The 25,539-nt window shown below is 43.6% G+C and overlaps 3 protein-coding genes, 1 non-coding gene and 1 pseudogene across 8 annotated transcripts; 4 read left to right on the forward strand and 1 right to left on the reverse strand.

The window, feature by feature from the left end:
- Positions 1 to 981: 981 nt before the first annotated feature.
- Positions 982 to 2,486, forward strand: LOC100829390 (putative disease resistance protein RGA3). The gene is made up of 2 exons (XM_024458852.1): positions 982 to 2,292; positions 2,415 to 2,486. Exons 1-2 carry the CDS (start codon positions 982 to 984, stop codon positions 2,484 to 2,486), a joined length of 1,383 nt encoding a protein of 460 aa, XP_024314620.1.
- A 2,201-nt stretch (positions 2,487 to 4,687) lies between these two features.
- Positions 4,688 to 8,115, reverse strand: LOC100831128 (RGG repeats nuclear RNA binding protein A). Its single transcript, XM_003569660.4, has 6 exons — positions 7,717 to 8,115; positions 6,967 to 7,360; positions 6,735 to 6,879; positions 5,740 to 5,898; positions 5,599 to 5,655; positions 4,688 to 5,113 (listed from the first exon to the last, which is right to left on the reverse strand). The coding sequence occupies exons 1-6, from the start codon at positions 7,901 to 7,903 to the stop codon at positions 4,922 to 4,924; spliced, it is 1,134 nt and encodes a 377-aa protein (XP_003569708.1). The 5' UTR covers positions 7,904 to 8,115; the 3' UTR covers positions 4,688 to 4,921.
- A 2,537-nt stretch (positions 8,116 to 10,652) lies between these two features.
- On the forward strand, positions 10,653 to 15,739 carry LOC100831733 (probable acyl-[acyl-carrier-protein]--UDP-N-acetylglucosamine O-acyltransferase, mitochondrial). Of its 5 annotated transcripts, XM_003569662.4 has the most exons (11): positions 10,705 to 10,911; positions 11,020 to 11,108; positions 11,489 to 11,613; positions 12,093 to 12,201; positions 12,397 to 12,489; positions 12,566 to 12,682; positions 12,770 to 12,853; positions 13,770 to 13,874; positions 14,675 to 14,761; positions 14,830 to 14,953; positions 15,374 to 15,739. In XM_003569662.4, the coding sequence occupies exons 1-10, from the start codon at positions 10,830 to 10,832 to the stop codon at positions 14,947 to 14,949; spliced, it is 1,011 nt and encodes a 336-aa protein (XP_003569710.1). In that variant the 5' UTR covers positions 10,705 to 10,829; the 3' UTR covers positions 14,950 to 14,953; positions 15,374 to 15,739. The 5 variants fall into 5 exon arrangements, with proteins under 5 accessions (XP_024315001.1, XP_024314999.1, XP_024315002.1 ...); XM_024459233.1 differs by lacking the exon at positions 11,489 to 11,613 and having other exon boundaries at positions 10,653 to 10,911; positions 15,359 to 15,739; XM_024459231.1 differs by lacking the exon at positions 11,489 to 11,613 and having other exon boundaries at positions 10,653 to 10,911.
- Positions 15,740 to 16,006: 267 nt separating this feature from the next.
- On the forward strand, positions 16,007 to 16,079 carry TRNAV-UAC. Its single transcript has one exon. It is a non-coding gene; the product is annotated as a tRNA-Val (tRNA).
- A 2,041-nt stretch (positions 16,080 to 18,120) lies between these two features.
- On the forward strand, positions 18,121 to 24,462 carry LOC100829697 (annotated as a pseudogene).
- The last annotated feature ends 1,077 nt before the right edge of the window (positions 24,463 to 25,539 follow it).

The following is a 25,539-nucleotide window of genomic DNA, read 5'->3' on the forward strand; positions in this document are numbered from 1 at the left end:
TATCTATTCAAAGGATGAAAAGGTGGCTTACATTATCCCTTCTGTATCTATCCTTGGAAAAAAAAACGTACGAGAATAGAATTGGTTGCACAATTGACCCGCTCTAGGGCAGAACGTGGACTAAACCTTAGTACAAGACTTAGCTCATTACCTATAATTCCCTAATACGTACCCCGTTTGGACGTAGATATTTAACCCCAGAATTCAAAATTGGAATTGAGTACCCTTTTTGGTACCCTGCAGAGCCTGTTCGGCCGTGCGCCGCCGTGTTGCTGGCCGCCAGCCATGGTTACCGCTGGCCAAGTCCTTGCCCCAATATATCGAAAGCCTCTCCCGATGGATCCAAGCAGCACGTGCTGCTGCCTTTCCTCTTTTCTTTTCTGTTTATTTCTCTTTGCACCCAGATCAAATATACAATGCTCAAACAGTTTTTTTACTTCACAATTCCATTCTTTGTACACCCAAACATGAATTGGAATGGGATGTACTTTCCAATTCCAACTACCAATTACATGCACATCCAAACAACTACAATGGTATTGTAGGCCAATTCCATTTGCACTCTGAATTGGAATTCCTACCCAATTCAATTCCACCCCTTGAATATCTACATCCAAACACAGCCTAACACTTTGTCCAGGTTCCACAAGCTATGTGTGAAAATAAAAAGGAGGGTTGAACGGATCGATGTAGTGGGAAGGAGAATAGAGAGCAAAGCTATGTGTAAGGCGTGCTGTAAAAAAAAAGGTTGTGTAAGGTGCAGAGTGGCTGGACCAAACATTTTTTTACAGAAGAGGGTAACTGATAGTAAATCAATGAAATACTGAAGACTTTGAATGGACTGTGACATCGACATAGCACTCAGGTTCAAAGAAAGACATGACCTGAAACCAGCACCGCAGATTGATAGAGCCCATCAAAAGAAGATCAAACAGACAAAAAAGAGGCCTCTTCTTCCCGTTCCCTCCAAAGGGATTAACCATGGAGGTGGTTATCTCTGCAGTTCTTGGCGATGTTATCAGTAGGTCCATATCCTTCTTCGTGGACAGATACCATCGGCTGCAGACTGGAGGAGCGGAACAGAGCCTGGAACAGCTACGCAGTGTGCTCCTCCGAATCCAGGCCATCGTGGAGGAGGCCGAGAGGCGGAACATCACGAACCAAGCGATGCTCCAGCAGCTCGACACGCTTAGGCACGGCATGTACAGAGGATACTACGTGCTCGACGTCTTCACCTGCAGAGGCCATAGTGACGGCGATGCAGCGGCCAAAGATGAGGTGAGCAACCACTCATTCGTCCTGTCAAGATTCAATCCGGCCAAGCGTCTCCACCTCTCTGCCCAGTCGCCACAGAACATGGTGTTCGATGGCAAAGGTCTCAATGAGCTCAGGAAAGCACTCTGTGGCCTTGAGATGATTGTCACCGACATGGCAGAGTTTGTGGTGTTCTTGAAGAGCTACCCTCCGGTGTCCCGACAACCTTGCAGCAGCTACTTGTTTTCGGACATGTATATGTTTGGTCGCCACACAGAATATGAGAGGATCGTGAGCTTTCTGCTGCAGATTGGGCCTCCTGGTACAGGAAATTGTAGTGTTCTACCAATAGTTGGACCAGTAAGAATTGGAAAGACCACCCTCGTTGAGCATGTTTGCTACGACGACAGGGTGCGCAGTTACTTCTCCTCGATTGTTTTCTTCAGTGGAGACGATCTTGAATGCATGACAGTGAAGGCGAATACTCTGCAAGACAGTGGTGTTATCAAGTATAGAAATGGTGCCTCTGATGGGAGGTTACTGATGATTCTAGAACTTATTGGGGACTTGGAAAATGAAACATGGGGAAGGTTATGCTCTTCACTGAGCCATATGGCATATGGGAGTAAAATCATAGTTACTAGCAGGTCAGAGAGGATCATGCGTTTTGGAACAACACAGGCTCTCCAACTGAATGTTTTGCCCCAGGAAGCTTACTGGTACCTTTTCAAAATGGTTGCGCTCAGAAGTGCTGGCCCCGAGGACTATCTGCAGCTATCATCTATAGCTATGGAGATTGCAGCTGAACTGAATTCTTCTTTCAGTAGTGCATACATAATTGGCACCTTACTGAGAGCTAATCCTGTTGTCTGGTTTTGGCGCAAGGTTCTTGAGCACATCAGAGAATTCACTGCCAAGCATTTACTTATGTTTGGCGAACACCCCATTAGTCTATTGCAGAAAGACCAACCTATATACATCTGGAGGATGACCGGCAATTCTGAAGCCCTTATGGTTATAGCCCATCGCTGTTATCAGGTGTGTTCTCCTCAGCAGGAAGTTCCCAAGCTAACATTGCATGATATTGTGTGCGGAAGAGCTATACCTCGTGGAAAATTCGAATTCCTTGCATGGAAATCTCATATACCTCCCTACTATAGCTACCTGATGAGTTGCAGCATAATGACATCACGCCGTATGGTGGTGAAGAAGAAGCGCTCTCGGTTGCATAGTATTTAATCCTCCATGCAAGTGTATGCTTGAAGAGTTTATCTTTATCATCAGGTTAGGTGTCTGTATATTTCTGTTGCCCCTTCAGTAGTCTCCAGTTTGTGCAGCAAGACCTGAAATGAAATCTGAATGCTAGCAACAAATTAAACCATAAAATAACCGTGTAACATCCCTTTAACATTGAAATGAAATCTTAACTATTATTGTGTAGTTAACATAGCATGCCCCATATGCACCTATTCAAGTGAGTCTGGAGTCTGAGCTCACTGATATTGCTTACTGTAAGGGCAAATTCTCTAGCTATGCATGTCTTGCAAGAAACTGCGGGTATGGTAATGTTAGTAGGTGTCTGTATATTTGTGTTGTCCCTTCGGTAGTCTCCAGTTTGTGCAGCAAGACCTGAAATGGAATCTGGATGCTAGCAACAAATTGAACCATAAAATAACTGTGTAACATCACTTCAACGTTGAAATTAAATCTTAACTATTAGTATTGTATAGTTAACATAGCATGCCCCATCATGCACACTGACTGTCTTAACTACTCAAGTGAAGCAATCTGGAGTATGTACTATGATCTCACTGATATAGCTTGCCGCAAGTGCCAATTCCCTAGCTATGCATGTCTTACATGAAAATGCAGGTATGGTAATGTTAGTATGGCCACATGTCTGTCATATTCGTGCATCGCTTTTAACATATTCCTGTCAAATTCCTTTCTGAAGGAAGCACAGTATTGTTCAACAGGTGCACAAGTAGCTCGATACTGAAGTGCATTAAACTCTTTAAAACGGAAGGGAGGGAGTATAACATACCTTAAACGACCTGATAAATACTGACTGCATTCAGAAATATGGAGTGGTTCAGTGTATTAAAAAATATTTAACTGACTTTGGACCTCCCTGCGACTGGTGTTGTACATATGGGTGGATTTGATCATATCCCCTAAAGGTGGTTGACCATTGCTCATTTTTCAAAGTTGGATATCAGTAGTTGTCATCAAATACTGGTGAACAAGGGCATGGGGGGAAACCTACAAGGCTCTTTAATGGTTTCGTGCCATACCATAGGAAGGGTGTTAGGAAAACCCCACCCTAAAATGGTGTTGTCAATCCTTAACAGCACTGTCTGTAACCTCTGGAGTTCCTCCTCTTCTGCCTTGGGCTGTCGATCGATTCTCTGTATCATGGCTCTACCAAGAAGTTCACTGGAAATTGCAGAGCGAAACAGCTCCATTTTGAAGCTCCTTGAGAGATTGCTGCCTTGCTTGTACATTGAATGAATGAAACAGCTGGCAAGCGAAAAGGAAGGGCTGACAAAGGGGTGGTTTGATACTTTGATGTAGTACTATGACTAGGAGCCCTCATTTCCGCACATTTGGTCTACAGCATTGGAAAACAAGGACTTCATTGGTACACTGGTTACGGTCACCATAGTAATATATAGGCAGCCTAATAAATACTATCTCCGATCCTAAATTCTTGCCGTGGTTTTGGTTGACAAGAATTTAGGATCACAGGGAGTATATATACAGCCGTTGATTTCTTTTGAGATTATACGAGCTATATATGACTGTTGCCCTACGAGTCATTAGAGACGACTGAAATTTTCTAACAAAGTGGGGTAGCTTCTTCGCCTGTAAGCTTCAGAGAGCGGCGTGGTTTGCGCCTTTGACCCGACTTTTGGGTGCAGCGTGGGCAGAAGAAGAAACCTAGAGAAAGACTGCTAGTCTGCTACGAATTCGAATGCTCAAAGACTCGAAGAAAACAACCTACCCGCCAATCTACAGCATCGGCGTACGGCGGCGCGCGCGGGATGGCGGAACAATGGGAAGTACAGGGGCATGGCAGGCCGATGAGGCAGGGCGCCGCCGTCCGCTGCTGCGATCGCCCGCGCTACGCAGCCACCGACGATGACCGGCTGTCGCCGCACTTGCGGGAATTGCGTGACGGGAGCCGGGAAGAGGCAAGGGTTTCATGACTGTATGACGGGAGATATAGCTGGGCTTTCATGGACCTGACTTTCGTAAGGTGGGCCGGAATACTGAGAAAACGTTAATGTAAATGGTGGTTATCTACACCCCATCTTCCAATTGTTGCTGAGTCGAACGACGGCGAACAACCAGTATATTCAACCGCTGCCATCACGAGTCATTTGTGTATGAAGACTAAGCTTCGCAATAACGAGCTTTTAGAAACAAGGCATGCAAGAAATTACGCTTTTAACCCAAAAATTAAGACAAAGCCTACAAAACTAGAGGCTAATTCCGACAATCAACTCCGGTATACAAAGTCGAGTAACACACGGTGAAAGAAAGGCACATGCAACAAACCATTATTGGTTCCGATTAACCGTGACACAATAATTCAACGTCGGGCAAAATTTAAAGGCGACACCACCGGTAAAGACAATGCGGTTCAGAAGACAGCATGCGACCTTCACTTTCCTCCCAAGGTCGGGAACTCCGCTTGATCCTGGATGGATGGGGCAGCTGGTCCACGCTGGTATCCGCCCCCGCCATATCCGCCTCTGAACCCGCCACGATCCCCGCGGCCGCCCCTTCCACGACCACGGCCGCCATAGTACCGTTCTCCTTCAGCAGGCTTCAGGAACTCGTTGATGCTCACCGACTGGAAAAGATCATAACACATTAGGAAGCAGCATTTTTCTCCCGAGTTAAAGCAAGTCTTATTTCTGCATAAATCTATGACAAACTGAAGCTTAGAAAATTGGGATGCACAATTATAACTCAACAAAAATCCCAAGCTTGCAATTGCATGGTTGTTCCAGAATTTCAGATTCCAACCCAACTACCCAAGATAATTGGTCAAATAATACCCTGCCTGGTATCTAACTAGCTAGTTATCACAAGAGCGGAAGCAGAAGTTATAAGGAAATTTGAGAAAACCTACGGTACCCAGTTAGACTATAGAGGCAGAAAAAAGCTCAATAAGAAATCAAATATATAAATAAATATCGAATACTCCAGTTCAATGGGCAAGAAACTTTAGTGGAACAGCTAAACGTAATAGCTAGTTTGATTTGATCATCTAAAAATCACACTCAGGGCTGCAAAATGCTAGCACATAGTAGGGAAAAGAAACTTTATTTATACCTTCTTGGCACGCTCGTCGCGCTCAGCACTTTCCTTCTTCTTATCCTTGTCAGAACCCTAATAAGACAGAGACTTCATCATTCATATATTCCAAAATTACAGAATGTACGTACCAACAAAATCATATGCTGTGAAACTTACCAATTTGATGAAAATTTCATCATTGGCTTTCTTCGTAGAGAGTGGCTGCAGAGACTGCAGGTCCTTATCAAGTTCAACCTTTCTTTCTTCAGTCTTCAGTGCAAGTAGTGCTTTCCGCTTCTCCTCCCTTATTTTCTCAAACTCCTCTAGAGTCATCTCCTGCAGTTGAATATTAGAACGTCAGGTGATCATCACGGTGGGAATTTTCATGTAAAAAGGAGCTGGAACCCATAAGCAACAAGATTTGAGATGGATGGGAGTCAAATAGATGCAAGGGGGTGTGCAACTCTGCACTCACACTGCCCACAATGAAAATTAGATATCAAATGCAATAGCAAAGGGGAAGGTTCATCTATTTGTATTCGATGGAAATGGTCCACCAATTACTTGCAAAAACAATATGAGTTTATGACTCATTCAAACAGAAACACCGACTGATGCAAGAAAATACTCCAGGAAAACAAGGAACCGGAAAGGGGTGCAAGTGCATAACAGAGGTTTTCAGTACACCGGAAAATCTTCCTAGTAACTGGATGATCTTGCCTCGATCCCATGCAAAGGATGACAAAAGAAAAGAGATTGCAGGATGGATAATTTTCCTGTAAAACCAGAGTGTTCGTGTGGACCTCCTTTGCTGGAAATCATATAAACCAAACAGGTGGGCAAAAATCAATCTAGACAAATCCAAAATTCTTTGTTTTTCCCGCAAGGTATGAAAATAATTTTACCAACAAAGCCCTTCACTGCACTGAACCACTAAGGGTGAAGGAAACACATCAATCCAACAGTACACATGAAGTATAAGAGAACACATAAACTAACAGCAGTAATATAAATTATACTGCCCATGAGATAACAAAACAATAAAGGGACAGTGCAAGCCTTGATTACTGGTAAAACCATTATTGACTTAAGAAAAAAATACACATTTTGACTTCTGCAAACCTAAAAGAAAGTGTAATATCCTCAGAAGATATTAAGAGTGTATCCATTACCTTATCCTCTTCATTCTCTTCCTCCTCCTTTGCAGCAACATCTTTGTTATCTTTGTTCTCCTCTGTTGTTGGAGGATCATCATGCTCATCCTGCTTCTCGGCAATGGGAGCATTGTCCTCAATCTTAAGAGCTTCATCAGTTTCCCTGGTTACGCAAAACAGACTCGTTTGTTATATCTGCATTAACAGTTCTGATAGCATTGAAAAACAATGATACATTCAGTTTACTTACTGTGCGAGACCTTCATCAGTGGAAGACCCCCAGTTCCCACGGCCTGCACCATCACGTTTCATCCCAAAGCCTCGGCCAGTACCACTGTGGCGCTCATAATTTCTCCGAGGTGGCCTCTCTGAGTCATCACCATACTCACCGTTTCGGTAGCCACCGCGCCTACCTCCACCTCCACGGAATGGGGGGCGGGGGCCTCTCTCCCTGTCCCCATCTCCACCACCAGATACAGCGCCATCTCCAAAACCTGCACCACCGTACCCTCCCTGGTAGCCATTCATGTTCTCGCCACCAAAGTCACGGTTCTGGCCATATCCCCTCCCGCCTCTACCGCGGCCAGGTTCACCACGGCCAAATCCTCCACGCGATGGCGCACCACCGCTCCTTGCATCCCTCACTGAAACATGTGGAATGTTTTAACGGCTTGAATGAGAAAAAATATGTTGTGAAGAGAGCTAAAACGTAAAAATTAAACGAGAGCTCGGACTGTATGTTTGAAGGAAGGTATATACTCCTTCAAACATCCACATGATTTACAGCCATGAAAAGCATACACCAACAACTAATAGCATCAAATTTACAGCCGACATGATTATCCCTAAGATTGGAGAGGAAATCAAAATGAAATCCTTGGCTAACATGCGCAAACTTGGAACTTACTATGAATTAATCGATTCAAATCGAAAGCTGAAAGAAGCCCAAATGCCCAAACAGCAAAACCCCAGATCTAGAATGCTCGCAGCGACAACTCACCAGACTGTGCCGGGGGAGCAGGCTTAGTCGGCAACTTGGCAGCCGCGGGAGCCGCCTTTCCAGCAGGCACCGCCGCCGGCTTCTTCGCCTCGGCCTTCTGCGCTGCCGCTGCCGCCGCAGCGAGCAGCTGCGAGGGGTCGTCGTTGTCGTCGGCCCCGAGGATGTCAAACGGATTAAGGGTCGACATGTCGGCGGTGCCGGAGATGCGGGGTTGTGGTAGATGAACAAGTTATTCGGGGGGAAATTAGACGAACGAACTAGCAGCTTCGCCGGATGGACAGGGATGCCATTCGAATACGAGATGAGGAGAGGGGAGGAGGGGTTTTGGCTGCGGCGGCGGCGAGGGGTTGGAGAAAGAGAAGAGGGGACTGTGAGTGGGAGAAACCCTAGCCGCACTCCTGCACGAGCTCATATCCTCCGTGTCGGACCTTTTTTTTACCATTTCTGTTCCGATTCGTTGAAATGACAGACATACCCTCTAGCCTGAGTATACTCCAAAGATGGACGTGCAGGGTATACTTGGAATTTTCTGCCGCTCGGTGGCCCTCAGGAACCGTGTGAGGAACTAGTGGGTTGGGAATCCGGGCATCTGGAACCATGGGCTGGCATCGGACGACCGGGATTTGCTTTCAGGATAAAATAGGTCACCGGACTAGATTGCACCCAAAAGAACGAAGTCCAAATTACCCCTGGACTTCTCATTGGTATTCAGATTAGAACCTTAAACTTTGATTTGGTTTAATATAGCCCCATCAACGCACCAAGCCCGCTAAAATAGCTCCCTCCCATCATCATTTGGATGATTTTATTTCCAATCTTGTCCTAGTCTACACTAATATATGTGTCGCAATAACAATTGTCTCTCTCACCCAACATCACAGCCGTCGAAGCATTTTGGACGCAGTTCAAGTGTCGTATGGCCAGTGTCGTGGCCACTGAGAGGTGGGGCCGGGCACACGCAACAATGGCCAATACGTCACCGGCAGTACGTCACAAGAGATGACTCCAAACACTTTGCTTCACTTGTCCAGGCCTGAGATTCTATTATTTCACGATCAATATCTCGGGTTGTTCCGTTGTCTTAAATATTATTGCGATTCTTTTTTTTCTACATATAACATATTAATTGTTCTTTTTAAAGTGTGACGTTTTTTTTTGTGATGTGGACTACTCTTGTAAAATAGGAACATCAATCTCATTATCACTTTCGGTATTTATACATCTTATCAAGAGACAACATAACACGATTAATATCATTTATTGTACTACCTCCTTTCCAAATATGCACTCAGTCCGTTCTAGTAGGCGCGATTTATTTACATATAGCCCCCAACTCCCCAATTACTAGGCATGTGTACTAGCTATCCAATCTATGCAAGTTTGCATGTAGCAGCTGGACAAAGCCGAGTCCGTTGGCCAATTTTGGTGTCTTCGAGTTCCCGATTCAATATATTTGGTTCGAGTTATTGCAGTAGGTTAAAGTTAATCTGACAGGCTTGTAACCGTGTTTAGGCCCACTTAAGGCTATACTTGGATATTACCCCGCGCACATCCCTCTTTGCATCTATACCTATTTTGAGAATAAGTTGAGTTATGCGCCTCTGGATGACCAAGGTTACATCTCACGGCGATGATTCCAAGACCTCCACAAAGTTGTCGTCCCCTCTTTTGTGAAATGTTGATAAACAACACACCATTCATGTGGAAGTGAAATTATGGATTAATTGAGAGTTTGGTTCATTTAGCAATTTTCCTGAAGTATATTCCAAGTCTATGGGCCTATTTGGATGCCACCCTGAGCATCCTGCCTGACAAAAAATGGTGCCGGAGGATAGCCTGAAATCTGAGCAACTTTTGCCTGGCTAGGCAGCTAAGCAGTATCCTTGTTTGGTTGGATTCACTTGCCTGACAAATGAAGAATTAGCATGTAGTACATCTAAATGATAAATGATGTGGGGTCCATACTAGTACATCCGTAGCCATCTCCAAAATCGGTAACCTAAGCCAGGCTAATCACGGTGTGCTACACCTCAGGTCAGGCTAATCGCGGTGTGCTACAGCTCAGATAGGCATGCAGAGAAGATACTCAGGACGGCAACCAAACAACACACAGGCAAATTCCAGGGAAGTGGTCAGGCCAGGCCAGCTGCATCAGGTCTCCAACCAAACAAGCCCTATGTGTAGTTGGAATCGATCTCAACTTTCTCCCTGAGTTTATCATGTTCAGAGGCGGAATCACGCCTAGGGCAAACGCTGCAGCCCTGGGCGTGTCACAGTTCATACGTGTATGTGCAGTAGTGATGATTTGACAAAAAAAAACAAGCTTATAGAGTATTAGCCTTAGGCTTTTACATTTAGCCTAGTTCAGCGCTAGATTTTGAACAATCCTGAATACGCCACTGATCATGTTTGATGTGTGTGGTTGGGATTTAATTTTAGTTTGCAGCGCGTGTCCAGTTCATAAAGATTGGGACTGTCTCCTATTATATCGCGTCAGAGTTTAAGTGATATGTAGAATGAAATAATTCTCACAACTAGTTGCAGGAGCAAGGAAATGTCAAAATACTTTTATTAGATTTCAAGAAACTACAAAAAAAAATCAAAGAAGTATAATATAGTTGGTACACTAATCTCTTTACCACACATGATTTGTAACATTTTTTCATAAATTTTGACAAGTGTTCACGCTGTAACACACAATGCATCGATATCAATATTTTTTAAACTCAAACATGCATACTTTTTCTCCCAAAATGCATTTCTTTAACATAATGTGCATGCACAATATCGTGGGAAATTCACATTCCACCTTAGCTCGAATTTCTCGGAAGATTGAAAGATCGGCTGACGTCGCCAAAGTAGGCTGCAGCTCGCGAGACTGCATTTGGGTCGCACGGCTGCCTGCCTACGGCCGCAAAACCCGCATACTCCGTATACGCACCCGTGCGGCCGTGCCCCTAGAAGTCTAGAATGCGGACGGGTGCGCACACAGGCTACACAGCCAGGCCAGCCAGTCTCAGCGAAGCGGTACCGGTGCTCGTAATTACCCCGGCTGACCTCATTATTCCCCGGTGGTCCACTTCCCCTCTTTCTCCCACACCCGACCCGCTCCCATGGCCGCCGCCGCCGCTTCTAGCGCCGCCCGCCGTTTCCTCTTCCCACGACTCCTCATCGCATCCCGCCGTCTCCACGCAAGTATGCCTGCTTCCCTCCCCCCTCAAGTCTCTTCCGATCGTAACTAGTTTCCGCAGCTTTAGCCCCCGTCATGCCGGACTGCTTCTCACCGTGACCACCGACTCGCAGGTGCTTCCGAGGGACCGGCGAGGGAGGCATCCACCACGAGCTTCATCCATCCCGCCGCCGTCGTCCACCCCGACGCCTCCATCGGCCAGGTGAAGCCTCCCGCATGCGCTCCATACACGCGTACGGGGATCCATATCGCAGCTTTCGCCCCGGGCATGGGTCATGGCTGGGTTGAGTTTCTGGATAGTAACAGCGCTGTAGCGGTGTACGTAGTATTTCAATATTATTGCAATAGTACACTACGACCAACCATGGGCTCAATACTAACCGTGTTATTGCAATAGTACCGTCCATTGAGCAGCTTTGTTTCGGCTGCTAGATCTGGCCCATGCGAGACTCGTGTTTACCTCTGTATGCTCACAAACTAAGACGATTGCTTTCTTTGTCTAAGAGTAGTTTTTAGCCGTGCGTTTTGTCATAAAAAAAGCTAATGTCTTTAATTCTATATGTGCTTTGAACCGCTTTGTAGGGTGTCTCAATAGGCCCATTTTGCACCGTGGGGGCTTCAGCCAGTATTGGTGATGCCTGTCAGTTACACGCTGGGAGCCATGTCATGGGAGATACTGATCTAGGGGAGGGATGCGTTGTTCTCACGTATGATGGCATCTCTCTATGTTCTTTTCCTGCTTTTCTCTCATTCTGCTCCTGTAAATGCTTGCATTACCTTGTCATTGAAAATTCAGGTTGTTATTAAACTATAAGTAGACATAATAAATAACTTGTAAATTTGTTCCAAGATAAAGTACAACCAAAAGTAGTTTTGGTTGTTGTTACCATGAGCTGTATAACATCACCAGCTACATGGAGCTCCAAGTTTGGTACTGCACTACTGGTGATAATATAGTTTGGTAAGGATTCAGAAATAGTTCACACCACCTTTTAGGTTCATGGTCAGGGCTCTGTTAGTTTTTGTCGATGACTGAGCCATAGCCAGCAGCACTTAAGGTCTTACGCCGCCTGAAACGTGCAAAAGATCAAGGATTCCATGTTGCAATGTCGAATGAGATCTGAAAATATAGACGTCAATAACATCATTTATGCCAATTCATACTGTGGAATTTAGTTTCTGGCAGTGGTGCTATCCTTGGTGCAGATCTCCCCGGACGAACAATTATTGGGGAAAACAATGTCATTGGGAACTATGCGGTTGTTGGTGTTAAGTGTCAAGATCTCAAATATAAGGTTAGCAACAACTTTGACTTTTCGTGTACTGATGGCACATGGTGTTTCTTTTTTTGCTTACCATTCATACAACGATTGTCTATGAACTATGGATCCTATTCAATAAAAACTATTGTATTTGTGTTTTGTTTCATTTGGCTACTTGAAATCTCATGCACTGTGCATAACATTATACTGCTTTTTTCTCCTGTTTAGCCAGGAGATGAATGCTTTCTACACATAGGTAACAACAACGAGATCAGAGAGTACTGCTCTATTCACCGCTCTTCTAAATCTTGTGACCACACGGTATTCAGGTTCCTTCTGATCAAAAGATATTTGCTGAGCTCACTTCTCCCTTTTTACGAACAAGCATTTTTTATAGGTTATTGGTCACAATAATCTTATAATGGGGTCCTGCCATATAGCACATGATTGTAAGATTGGTAGCAACAACATATTTGCTAACAATACTCTTTTTGGCGGCCATGTTGTTGTTGAAGTGAGTAATCATTTTTCTGAGATAACCTCCTCCGCATTTTGTTCATTGAGGGCCCATTTTCATATTGCTAACACTCTATTGTTTCAGGACTGCACTCATACTGCAGGAGCTGTCGTTGTCCATCAATTTTGTCATATTGGGTCCTTCTCGTTTCTAGGAGGCGGCTCGGTGGTATGCTTAAAATTTCTATGTACATTAGGTGTTCTTTACAAGTCACAGCCAAAGAAGTGCTATTAGATATTAAAAATTAATAAAATTGTTGAATGTAAGCTAAGCTAGAGAATCAGCACACATTCTTTTAAGACGCATGGGGCGTGTCATTTGTATTGGAAAACCCCTGAAAAAATGGTGTAAAGCCACACAACATCCGTAGGTGATAGCGTTGTGCTGTCCAAAGAACCAACGAAAAGCGAAAGAAGCAACAATGAAAACCAAAATTCCTCGTTATCCAGCCGGCTAGATGTTGTCAGGAGGCCTAGAATCAAGCAGATGGTGCAGCACCTTGGCTCCTGCCAGCTTCCACTGCTCTGTCATCATGATACACCTTATTTGATGTTGCTTTTCTAGGGATAGGTGCATGATCATGCGAAATTGTGCAGCACTATCTCTGCATGGAGACATGTTGAATTTCATTTAGTGTGAAGGTTGCTTCCATAATTTTCTTTCGCATAGTGTATTTGTTGAAGGCTGATTGTACTGTTTGTCACATTCAGGACCTTGTAGTTTTCGGAGACCAGGGATAGATCATGTGCCCTCATCTATCTGCTGGCAGGTCCTAATCCCTGAGGTGGAAAAAGGGCTTCGAGGTTTTGGGAAATTGATGAATTCATTGCTTAGTTGAAATTGATGCACCTGATTTCCTTTCCATAGAGAGCAGCCTTAATAACCAAATAGCCATGACACTGTTGTTACCACCACCTTTAAGTTCTCAGCCTGTTTCTGGCACGCCCTAATAACCAAACACCCATGACACTGTTGTTACCACGACCTTTAAATTGTCAGCCTATTTTTGGCACTGCAATTCATTGTGTAAACTTCGAATAATGTGCTTTTAGAGTGTGAATTAATTGATTTCTATTTATATCAGGTTGCACAAGATGTGCCAAGATACATGATGGTTGCAGGTGATAGGGCAGAGCTTCGTGGTCTGAATTTTGAAGGTCTTAGGCGCAATGGTTTCTCAGACCTAGAGGTTTTCATATATTACCGAAAATTGTAGCCCTGATTGATAACATACCCGCAATACTTATCTTTCTTCCTTTGGCACTTGACCCGAAGAGAGTAATTAAAATAGTGTATCAAATTCTAATGTTCTGTTTCCTGATATTGATATTTGGTAAATGATTAAACATATTACAACATTTACTGCAAATTTGCAGTAAGCAAGCTGTAAACTAACTTCAATGCCTTATAGGAGGAAGATCTGCCAATAGAGAGGAATCTGTAATAAAAAAGAAAATTTATAGGAACCCTTCAGTTACCCTACATTTTTATTATTATCTGATAATCTAGTCCATTAAAACTGGTCACAGATTGTATCAGCAGTCATGAAGAATTATCATATCATCGTTAATAGTGCATCCATCCTCAAACATTTGATATTTTTACTGGATCAAACATACTGAGTAATCACAATTTAGATAAACATAACCAGGATGCCCTTCAATAATATCTCAAGCACAAGCAATGAGGCAATGCAAGTCAAGAGCAGTGGCCGATGGTAATTTTTTAAAACATGCATTAGGAATCGAAATGTATCAACTATTCCTGCATGAAAATCTTAGTAAAAAGCACCAATCATTAACAAAACAGAGGGTGTGTTCTCTATTGTAACTATGCAGAACGATCAACCGGTAGTTACTTTCTGCGCTGTTTGCTTAAGGACTCCCCACACTTCCGATGGTTTGGTTTTAGTTCCCAATAACACTACTAGCTAGATGTTTGCAATAGTTTTATATCATAAAATTGTTCTGGACTCTTCATAAAATCAAGGTACGGAGCTTGAGGAAAGCATATCGGAAAGTATTTATGCCAGCTATTAGTTGTCAGAGTAGCTTTGAAGACAGACTCGCCGAACTGGTAAGCGCATTCAGCCACCTTTTTGTATTACTTGCATGCTCCATGTATTTACATATCCACATTAACAGGGACGAGAAATTGAGCTATTAGAATCTCCTTCTGTTTCATGTATGGTGGAATCTATTCGCACATCGTTTGACCAAGGACGTCGTGGAATTTGCAAGTTCAGAAGTTGGAACCTCTCATAAGTGCGTAAGTTATCAATTTAAATTGGCACCCGCCGGACTAGTTCTCTTTATATATATATCCACTGCACTTGCGCCCGCCAGACTGGTTCAGTTTTTCGCAATGTACAGTTTGTTTTTGTTTCTCTTCTTTCTTTGGCACTTGCCATTTGCTTTGAGTTTTGTTTTCGTTTGCCGTTGGCTTTTGTAACTTTTGCCGTCTCGGCACTTCTTCTAATGAAAATGACACGCACTTAGGCGCGGGTTCGAGAAAAAATATTTTATAAATATAAATTGGCACTGGTTGACTGCTTTCAGGGATGCAGCTGCCCAAAAATTGTTTTTCTGGTATCCATAAAATTTCAAGGGTTATTTTTGTGCCGATGTTGCTTGTGTTGTCGGCAATGCTTCACCCTAAAGGCTAAATTTGCAGGGTTTCTTTTTGCAGCCCGCCCGCCCTACTGTATGGACCATTCAGATCCAATTTCTTGTTGATCTTCTATACCTGATGCATGAATACACCATACAGATAGCAAGTGACCGAATGCCAGTCAATCCAGATTAAACCTGGGTTGTCGCCAAGATGATTGCCGCATCCGATTATAGAAAAGTAGTGTGTAGTAGTAGTGTTCTTTGCCTATTGGGCGGTACAAATCCTTGTACTAGAACTCCATAGTTGTACTCTATTAATTTTGATAGCGCCTGGATTTTGTCCAGACATGTCTATGGATCTCAGGCTCTAAGCGGTATTATCCGAACATGTTACTATTGAGATGAGCCTGTTTGTAGAGCTCAGTGAGCCAGTGACGAATGATGATCCCCTAGCAATCCACCTACGTTACCTGAAAGCAAAAACAACCTGCTCAGTAATATCCCCAAGCAATCCGCCTTGTTAGCGTGTGCAATCTAACGGTAAGGATTCCAAAGCAATCCGTCATTTTTGTTCGTAGCAAAATGTTATATGCGTCTTCAAAAAGAACTTACTGGATTAACAAAATATGATAATACGTCTTCAAAAAGAAGCTGCATGGTAAAATAAATAACAACCAATTAGTTTCATAAAACTTGTACAGCGTAGATAGTTGCTGTGGTGTAGTGGTTATCACGTCAGTCTTACACACTGAAGGTCTCCAGTTCGATCCTGGGCAGCAACATATTTTTTATCACTTTAACGACCAAAAAATTGTCTCAAAATCAAATCAAACTATACTTATAAATTCACTTCACTGGTTATTTCTATGAACTATAAAGTTTATTGTCTACTAGCTACAACGAGTGCAGGTGTTCAGATGCTATACCGACCTGTGCTTCAAGAAATTTTTGGAGGGGGCTGAAACAGAGTCGATAGGGCCATTCCAAGTATTACTCTGTATATCATAGCAATGACCAAAATAGTACTCTCTCCGTCTCATATTAAGTGTCGAAATATACATGTATCTAGACGTATTTTAGTATATGGATATGTTCATTTTTAGATAAATTTGAGTCACTTAATATGGGATTGGAGGGAGTATTATTTCATCTTCAACAGTAATTTGAAAATCTTACCTTGGGTTGCGTTCAAAAAACAGTAATTTGAAAATCTTACCTTGGGTTGGCCCCAGCTAAGCTCCCCCACTCTGCTATATCATGGCTATTCTCTTTTTCTTTGAACTTTGAGGTGCAAGTTCACAAGATTGATGGCTACCGGTGTAATTTGTTATGGAAAATCCACTATTCATACCTTTATTCTACGTACTTTCTCTTTCCGTTTCTTCTTCTTTTCTGGGGTTGTACAGTGTCATCCTGGTACACCGCCCTTAGATACTACTACTCCGTAGCTGTTAAAAATGAAGCAATATCCTTTGGTTGGTGAGAACTGAGAAGAGTCTACGCAGATTGCCTACTTAAGATTTTTCGGAAAAAAAAGATTGCCTACTTAAGATATCCACGGCACTCATAATTTGCTGCACCATATGGGCATGTACAATGGTTGATAAGGCATCATTTTCTTATGTGTTCCACGTCATTTATAAAAGACAAAAAAAACATATTGTACAGTGGATCATCTCTTATTGGTTTATCTTACGATTAATAGTTGGATGAATAAAATTAAATAAATAAATGTTAAGAAAAGATGAAATCCAGTACAGTGGGAAATTTGCATTTTCTTTGTCTTATCTTTCTTGTGAAAAGATCATCTATTAGCTAAGAGAAGACAACGTTGACCTAGTGCCTAACATTGATACCGACCTGGTCTGGCAAATCTAGGCAGTGAAGCCAAACAAAATTGACAAAAAAAAAGGTTGATGCCTGGCAACAGATTGTGTTTGTATTTTACTTTTCATTACAAGTTTTTTCTTTATCAATTTTAAATATCACATATTTTTATTTTAAAATTGCAAGAAAGGACACCCAAAGATAATCTATTGTACGGCATACTTTATCGTCTTTAGGTACGTGAAGTGTTTAAGAGAAGAAAATCTTCACTATCACTATACATGCCAATGCTAATCAGTTGGCAGTACGTCCGTCAATTGACTTCTCACGTCCGGTTCGTCTAGAAAATTAAGTCCATATCTAAGGTAAGTTTCACAAATTAAGCTCATAGCAAACTAAGTTATACAAATTAATCTCATAGCAAGGTAAGTTCCACAAATTAAGGAAACCATGCGTAATCTGTATTTGAGAAAAATTAAGCACATGTGCAAGGTAAGTTTCACAAATTAAGATAAGTTCTGTGGTTTGTCAATTACGTTTTGGAAAAGAAAAATTCGATCGGTCAATGCACATGTCTAATCTATGTTTGAGACGTGAATCATTGAAATATTTGTGTCTCCGTTGCAACGACAGGTACTTAGATAGTACTCACTCCGTGCAATAAAAAATGTCTCAAGTTTGTTAAAATTTGAATGTATCTAAATATGACTTAGTATATAGATGCATTTAAATTTAGTTAAAGTTGAGGCATCCTCCGTTGGACGGAGGGAGTACGTAACATTCCACGGCATCATATAGAAAGGATTGACGGTTATCTGCTCGGTACTCAAGTCGTGCCACATACCACAGTTCAACACACAGTTAGCACTAGGAGGAATTAAACGGACCCCTGTCGGTAGTGGCTGAACACTTCTACTGTAGTTAGTTTTTACGTATGGATGAGACTATATAATCCCTTGGCTGTGTGCAGAGGTATGCAGCAGCGCTGTTCCTGCAGTTGGATATAATCCCTTGGCTGCAGACCGGAACCCGAGCAATATCCCGCACGCTCGAGCTCTCTTCCCTCTTCTCTCCCCCTCTGCGTTGGGTCGATCGATGGGGAGGTCGCCGTGCTGCGACAAGGGGAGCGTGAAGCGGGGGCCGTGGTCGCCGGAGGAGGACGCCGTCCTCAGGAGCTTCGTCCAGAGGTTCTCCAATGCTGGCAACTGGCTCACGCTCCCCCACAAAGCAGGTACTCTTAACATCTCTGTTCTTGCTAGGTTAGTTGACGCTTGACAGAGATTACGTAGTTTATTGGCACAGTCGCGTCACGTACCTACGCAACCTTATCATCGTTTTGTTCGTCTTCTGCTTAATTAACTCGCCTACCAGTCCGTTATGAACGCGACGAGCAAGAATGAAGAACGAAGAAAAAAATCACAGCATAAGGACACACGGATTTAACGTGAAAAACCCTCTCAAACAACGAGAGGGAAAAACTACGGGCGTCAGCCAGCGAAATTTCACTACATGAGAGTGTTTACAACGCCAGGGAGATTTCACGAACTCAACTCATCCCAAAACGGCGGCTTACAAGAGGTATATATAGCAGGGGCATTAGAGAAGGTCAGATTCGTAACGGTCACACCGGAAGTTCCGGTTGGAGGCCGGAAGTTCCACATATTCTTAAATATCCGGAAGTTCCGCAGCAAGTTCCGCAATTTCCCGAAAAGTGACAGAGAGCAACCGGAGGTTCGGCCGGAAGTTGGGCCGAAAGTTCCGGTACCTGAAATGGCTGGAAGTTGGGCCGGAACTTACAGCCACTGGGATTTGGAGCACAAGCCAACAAACTCCACCTTAAGACAAATTCCTCCTTATAGCAAATTCTTCCTTGTAGCATGAAGAGCAACAACTACTGAAACAACAAAGAAAACATTTTCGGCGTCAACAGCCACTAGGGGCTAAACAGTTATACCAACTAAACTTGAGTATAGCTCAAACTTAGCAATAAAAACAGGCTTTGTCATCATATCAGCAGGATTATCATGAGTGCTGATCTTGCATACCTTCAATTTATCTTGTGCAACAATGTCGCGAACAAAATGGAACTTGACATCAATGTGGTTGGTTCTCTCGTGGAGCATCCGATCCTTAGTAAGGTAAATAGCACTTTGACTGTCACAAAACAGTTTAATGCAAGAAACATCTTGACAAATCTCAGCATATAAACCTTTCAACCCAACAGATTCTTTGCAAACTTCAGCAATAGCCATAAATTCTGCTTCGGTTGTAGATTGAGCAACAACTGTTTGCAGTGTTGCCTTCCAACTCACAGCACATCCACCTACCGTGAACACATAACCTGTGAGGGATCTCCTCTTATCTAAGTCGGTAGCAAAATCTGAATTCACATAGCCAACGAGTCCCTCATCAGTCTTGCCAAACTTCAAGCAAGCATTGGATGTGCCACAGAGGTACCTGAAAATCCACTGCACAGCTTTCCAATGTTCTTTGCCGAGATTAGCCATGTAACGACTGACCAAACTCATAGCATATGATAAATCAGGACGTGAACAAACCATGGCATACATCAAGGAACCAACCGCACTAGAATAGGGACCTCGTGACATATACTCAATATCTTCATCAGAAGTAGGACATTGCAACGCTGACAACTTGAAATGAGAAGCAATAGGAGTACTAACACACTTTGCATCATGCATATTAAAACGGTGAAGTACTTTCTCAATGTAACTTTGCTGACTAAGAAACAGCAACCTAGATTTTCTTAGCAGCACCAAGATCATTCATCTCAAATTCACTACTTAGTTGTGACTTCAAAGTAGTGATTACTTTCATGCTCTTGGCAGCAATTAACATATCATCAACATATAACAACAAGTATATAGGTGATCCATCAACAAATTTAATGTAGACACAACTCTCATACTGAGATCTACTAAAGCCACGTGAGATCATAAATGAATCAAACCTTTTATACCACTGTCTAGGAGATTGTTTCAAACCATAAAGGGACCTTTTCAACTTGCAAACAAACTTCTATTTACCAGGAACTATGAACCCTTCAGGCTGGTCCATGTATATTTCCTCCTCAAGCTCTCCATGCAAAAATGCGGTCTTCACATCTAACTGCTCAAACTCAAGATCATGTATAGCAACAATACCAAAGAAAGTACGGATGGAATTATGCTTTACTACTGGAGAGAACACATCATTGTAATCAATACCTGGTAATTGACTGAAACCTTTTGCCACTAACCTTGCCTTAAACCTCGTAGGCTCATTAGGAGACAAACCCTCCTTTCTCTTGAAAATCCACTTGCAGCGAACGGCCTTCTTTTGTTTAGGCAAGAACACAACATCCCATGTGCCATTCTTCTCAAGAGATTGCATCTCCTCTTGCATGGCAGACAACCACTTCACACGGTCGCCCGAAACATCAGGTTCATTATATGTGGCCGGTTCACTATTATGCTCCACCTGTACTGCACAACTCAAAGCATAATAAATAAGATCACACTCTTCAATTAAACGTGGGCGAGGACCTTTTTTCGTCTTTGGATGGTGAGCTGCAATAGACCGTGTGGGTTGCTGCAAAACAGGTGGTGAGGGTGGAACAATATCATCATTATTATCATCGTTGTTCCCATCATCAATACCATGATCAACCTGAGCATCATTGTTGTCAACAATTTCATCAACGTGCTCCACCTGCACTTTAAGTCTCTCCTCTTCAATGCGAGAGGCATCAGTGGACAAAGTATCATGATACATAACTCTTTCATTAAAGACAACATTCCTGCTCAGCAAAATATTTTTAGCTTCAGGATTCCACAACCTGAAAGCTTTAATTCCAGAACCATAGCAAAAAAAAAATGCAGTTAACAGCTCTAGGCTCTAGCTTTCCATTATCAATGTGAGCGTAAGCGGTGCAACCGAAAACTCTCAACTGTGAATAATCGGCAGGTTTATCAGAACATACCTCAATGGGAGTTTTCTTGTCAAGTGGAATAGAAGGCGACCTGTTTATGAGGTAGCATGCGGTGGAAGCTGCTTCAGCCCAAAAACGCCTGCCGAAACCTGCATTGGACAGCATGCAACGGGCCATCGATATGATGGTTCTATTCATGCGTTCAGCCACACCATTTTGCTGTGGAGTACGGGCAACCGTGTAGTGCCTAACCACACCATCGTTGCTGCAAAACTCCTCAAACTCATCAGAAACAAATTCACCACCATTATCAGTAGGCAAATTTTTTACCTTCTTTTCAGTTTGCTTTTCTACCATAGCTTTCCACTTCTTAAAAGCACCAAAAACATCAGACCTGTGTTTCAGAAAATAAGGCCAAACTTTTCTTGAGTAATCATCAATAATGGTAAGCATGCAATTAACACCACCAATAGAAGTCTTACGGGAGGGTCCCCAAACATCAGCATGCACATAATCTAATATGAGAACAAGGCACAATCATCAGAATCATTAGGTGTAACGGCAGCATCAAAACCAGGCAAAGTGTTGCCTCTAAGAACATATAATTTGGCAGAATTCATATCACCTATCATGTGAATGAGACAACCTCTAGATAACTTCAAAAGTCTACGCCCTCCGGCGTACTTGTAACCGTCACAATCCATGGTACTAAGCGAGATCAAATTTCTGGCCATGCTTGGTATGTGCTTCACCTCTTTCAACGTGCGTGTCATGCCATCATGGGTCTTGATCTGAACGGACCCAACGCCAACAATATGACAAGGATTGTCATTGACCACACGCACAAAATCTCCAGTCTGCACAGACTCATAAGAACTAAACCAATCCTTGTTACAACAAATATGAAAAAAACATGTTGTATCAAAAATCCATTCATCATCACGTGAAGCACAAGCAGTCAGAACAGTGAGGCAATCACCCTCAGAGCTGTCGGTACAAACGACAGCGGCCTTACCAGTACCATCGAACTTGCCTTTCGGTTTGTAGGTACCGTTCCTTTTCTCCTTGTTCTGCAGTTTATAACAATCCTCAATAACATGATTGTTTTTCTTACAATACCTGCAGAACTTATCTTTTCCTCAGGACTTTGAACAAGCTTTTCCGTCCCGGCTCTTATCTCGGTTGCCATAGTTGTTGTTCCTCTGCTCGGTCTTGCCACGAATCTGTAGAGCTTCTGCCTTTGACGACAACCCATCGATCTGCACCATAGACTTCATCTTTTCTTTCTGTCTAAGTGCTTCTAAACCTCATTAAGGGTTAGAGAGTCATGGCTATAAAGAATTGAGTCGCGGAAATTTGTATAGGAACTAGGCAACGAGCATAAGAGTAAGATGGCTAAATTCTCATCATCATACTTAACCTCCAAAACTTGCACGTCAGAAACTATCTCTCGAAAAACAGTTATATGAGATATTACCGATCCACCTTTTGCAGCTTATGGGTGAACAACTTCATCTTTACATGCATCTTACTGGTAAGATCTCTAGACATGCAGATCGATTCCAGTTTTAGCCACAGGGCTGCTGCGGATTTCTCCTCCAACACTTCCTGCAAAATATTATTGGACAGATGAAGTTGAATCAAAGACAAAGCCTTACGATCTTTGCGTTTCTCTACGGCAGTCCACTCCTTTTCATCCTTCTTGCCGAAGGAATCAAGTGCTTCATCCAGATCTAAAGTTTGGGCGAGAATCGCCCGCATCTTCACTTGCCATAACGAGAATCGTGTGGTGTAGTCCAGCTGTGGCAGATCAAACTTCAAGGTAGACATGTCGCAAACCCTAGGCGGAACTTGGGACTCTGATACCACTTGTTATGAACGCGACAAGCAAGAACGAGAAATGAAGAAGAAATCACAGCACAAGGACACACGGATTTAACGTGGAAAACCCTCTCAAACAACGAGAGGGAAAAACCACGGACGCTAGCCAGCGAAACTTCACTATATGGGATTGTTTACAACGCCAGGGAGATTTCACGAACTCAACTCATCTCAAAACGGCGGCTTACAAGGGGTATATATAGCAGGAGCATTAGGGCAAGTCAGATCCGTAACGGTCACACCGGAAGTTCCGGTTGGAGGCCGGAAGTTCCGCATATTCTTGAATATCCGGAAGTTCCGCAATATCTCAAAAAGTAACAGAGAGCAACCGGAGGTTCGGCCGAAAGTTGGATCGCAAGTTTCGGCACCTGAAATGACTGGAAGTTGGGCCGAACTTTCAGCCGCTGGGATTTGGATCACGAGCCAACACAGTCTAGTACAGTTCATTTGCTTGTGACAGTCGTGTGTCAGAATGCTCGCTGATCGACTCTGCTCTGCGTGCACTTTACTCTCTGTTCCTGTAAAGAACTGTTGTTTTTCGCTTCTCTAATCTAATCTACTCCGTACATATTATCAGGGCTTAATCGCTGCGGTAAGAGCTGCCGTCTCCGGTGGCTCAACTACCTCCGCCCGTCGCTCCGGCACGGCGGCTTCACCAAGGAGGAGGATAACCTCATATTGTCCCTCTACGGCGAGATCGGGAGCAAGTATGAATTAATCAGTGTCTACCACGTGCATCCGTCAATCTCTTTGTTACACATTTGGCAGCTGAACTAATTGGCACTTCTGTGGTTCGCAACCGACCAGGTGGTCGGTGATCGCGGCCAGGCTCCCCAGCCGGACAGGCAACGACGTCAAGAACCAGTCTACTGGAACACCAAGCTCAAGAAGAGGCACTTGCTCCTCACAACGGGAACAGCAGCGCCACCTCCTCCTACCGGCGACGACGGCATCGCCGCCGCCAACAGCCCCTCCATGGTTGATGGTCAATCTCTTCCTCCTCCTGCGCTCGTCAATCTTGACGCAGCCCTTGCAGCGGTCGACGACGGCGGAGAGCTCACGCACGAGTCGGAGCAGCTGTACGCCGAGCTCATGGGGCTCGTCGTCGAGCAGCAGTCCACGACCAGCACTAGCCCGTCTACAGACCGGGAGGCCATGTTGTCGCAATCGCCATCACCGTCAATAGAACAAGTCCGGCCGCCAGTAGTTTTGCAGCAGGTAGCAGTGCGTGGTCCGTGGACGTGGATGACGCAATACCGTTGCCAGAGTCGTCGAGCGGGAGCAGCATGGTCGTTGAATTTGGTGGTCCTTTCGCTCTTGGTTGTATCGACGCAAGACTTGTTGTACTAGTACCTACTAGCTAGGAATGAATCTGCGGTTGTTGTAACTTGCGTTATTGTGTAGTATAATCGTGCATCAACGTCGGAATTGCTATTCGATCATCACATAACTACAAAATAGACCACGATTTGGATAAAACTCGTCAACTCGAAACTTCAATCTGGTTCGTTATATTTTCAAGCAATTGTAAGATCTAAAAGTTAATTTTGCTTCCGCGAGGCCTTGTGCATACATGTAAAGAGATCGACGTCATGACTCATGACCCATGTAATAAAGTGTCAGCGCTTTTATACATACGTACTTCGACGCCAAGTGAATCGATGGCCATACATGAGTATAGAACTACGTAAGTAGTGACTAAAGAAATTGCCTTGTGCGTCATCAGAATTTAGTTTGAGCTGAACTGATGTAACGGGTCGAGGAGTTGATTAATCTTGCAGGCAAAGAACAGCACATGTAAAGGGTCAACGAGGATGAAAAAAGCCGTGCGCATGGCCCCAAGTTTCGATCGTCACCAGGGCAGCTATAGCCTACGGTTACTTCAGAAAGCGCCAGCCCAAACAGAGAGGCATCGAAGCTCCCTTTCACAGTTTCACGCCTGCCATGTGACATCTCAACTGATACGTCAGAATTGCTGGGAAAGACCCAGATCCGATGCCGCCGCACGTACCGTTACTCCGTGGCTCGCATTTCCAACCATCCGTGCTGTCATCAGGACGGCGTTGTTTTGATCGACGACGGTATTTTTGTCCCAGTCAGTTGTGCAGCTCTTTATTTCACCATTTGAGAGCTATTTTGAGCCATTTTGGCTTGTTAATCATGTAACGACGGTATTTTTGGTCCGAGTTAGTTGTGATGTGCAGCTCCTAATTTCACCATTTGAGAGCCATCTTGGCTTGTTAATCATGTAAAACAATGCTTATACATGTGGTAGGCTGAAGTAATAGTTGTTTGCACATGTTAGAAAGCTAAGGGGGCTGAATGCAAAGCTTTCTATTTAGCCATCTTCCCTTGCTCGAAAATAGACAGAGAGTTGAGTCTCACGTGTTCTTGAGAGCTCTAGGATTAGGATGAGAGAAGAGGCATTTAATCTACCAAATCCATCTAGATTTGAGAGAGATTGTTGTGGGATTGGAGCCTCCCCATCCTTGTTGGCTTTCACCTTGTACTGTTCATCTCCATAGTGAAGCTCTGTGCTCGCCGCCGTCCGTGTTTTCCCCCGCAAGGGGTTTTCACGTAAATCTCTGTGTCCCCTCTTGATT

Source organism: Brachypodium distachyon, chromosome 2 (assembly GCF_000005505.3).
Source record: "Brachypodium distachyon strain Bd21 chromosome 2, Brachypodium_distachyon_v3.0, whole genome shotgun sequence".
NCBI classification, from domain to species: domain Eukaryota; kingdom Viridiplantae; phylum Streptophyta; class Magnoliopsida; order Poales; family Poaceae; genus Brachypodium; species Brachypodium distachyon.

Excerpts from the sequence above, each read along its gene's own strand:
- LOC100831733 (XM_024459233.1), top strand. The coding sequence starts at position 10,687 with ATGCGGACGGGTGCGCACACAGGCTACACAGCCAGGCCAGCCAGTCTC. Across the intron at positions 11,109-12,092 it reads CCGACGCCTCCATCGGCCAG|TGGTGCTATCCTTGGTGCAG; the intron begins GTGAAGCCTCCC and ends AGTTTCTGGCAG. Across the intron at positions 12,854-13,769 it reads TTCTAGGAGGCGGCTCGGTG|GTTGCACAAGATGTGCCAAG; the intron begins GTATGCTTAAAA and ends TATTTATATCAG.
- LOC100829390 (XM_024458852.1), top strand. The coding sequence starts at position 982 with ATGGAGGTGGTTATCTCTGCAGTTCTTGGCGATGTTATCAGTAGGTCC. Across the intron at positions 2,293-2,414 it reads TAGCCCATCGCTGTTATCAG|CTACCTGATGAGTTGCAGCA; the intron begins GTGTGTTCTCCT and ends TCCCTACTATAG.
- LOC100831128 (XM_003569660.4), bottom strand. The coding sequence starts at position 7,903 with ATGTCGACCCTTAATCCGTTTGACATCCTCGGGGCCGACGACAACGAC. Across the intron at positions 7,361-7,716 it reads TGCTCCCCCGGCACAGTCTG|TGAGGGATGCAAGGAGCGGT; the intron begins GTGAGTTGTCGC and ends CACATGTTTCAG. Across the intron at positions 5,899-6,734 it reads AAGAGAATGAAGAGGATAAG|GAGATGACTCTAGAGGAGTT; the intron begins GTAATGGATACA and ends ATTCAACTGCAG.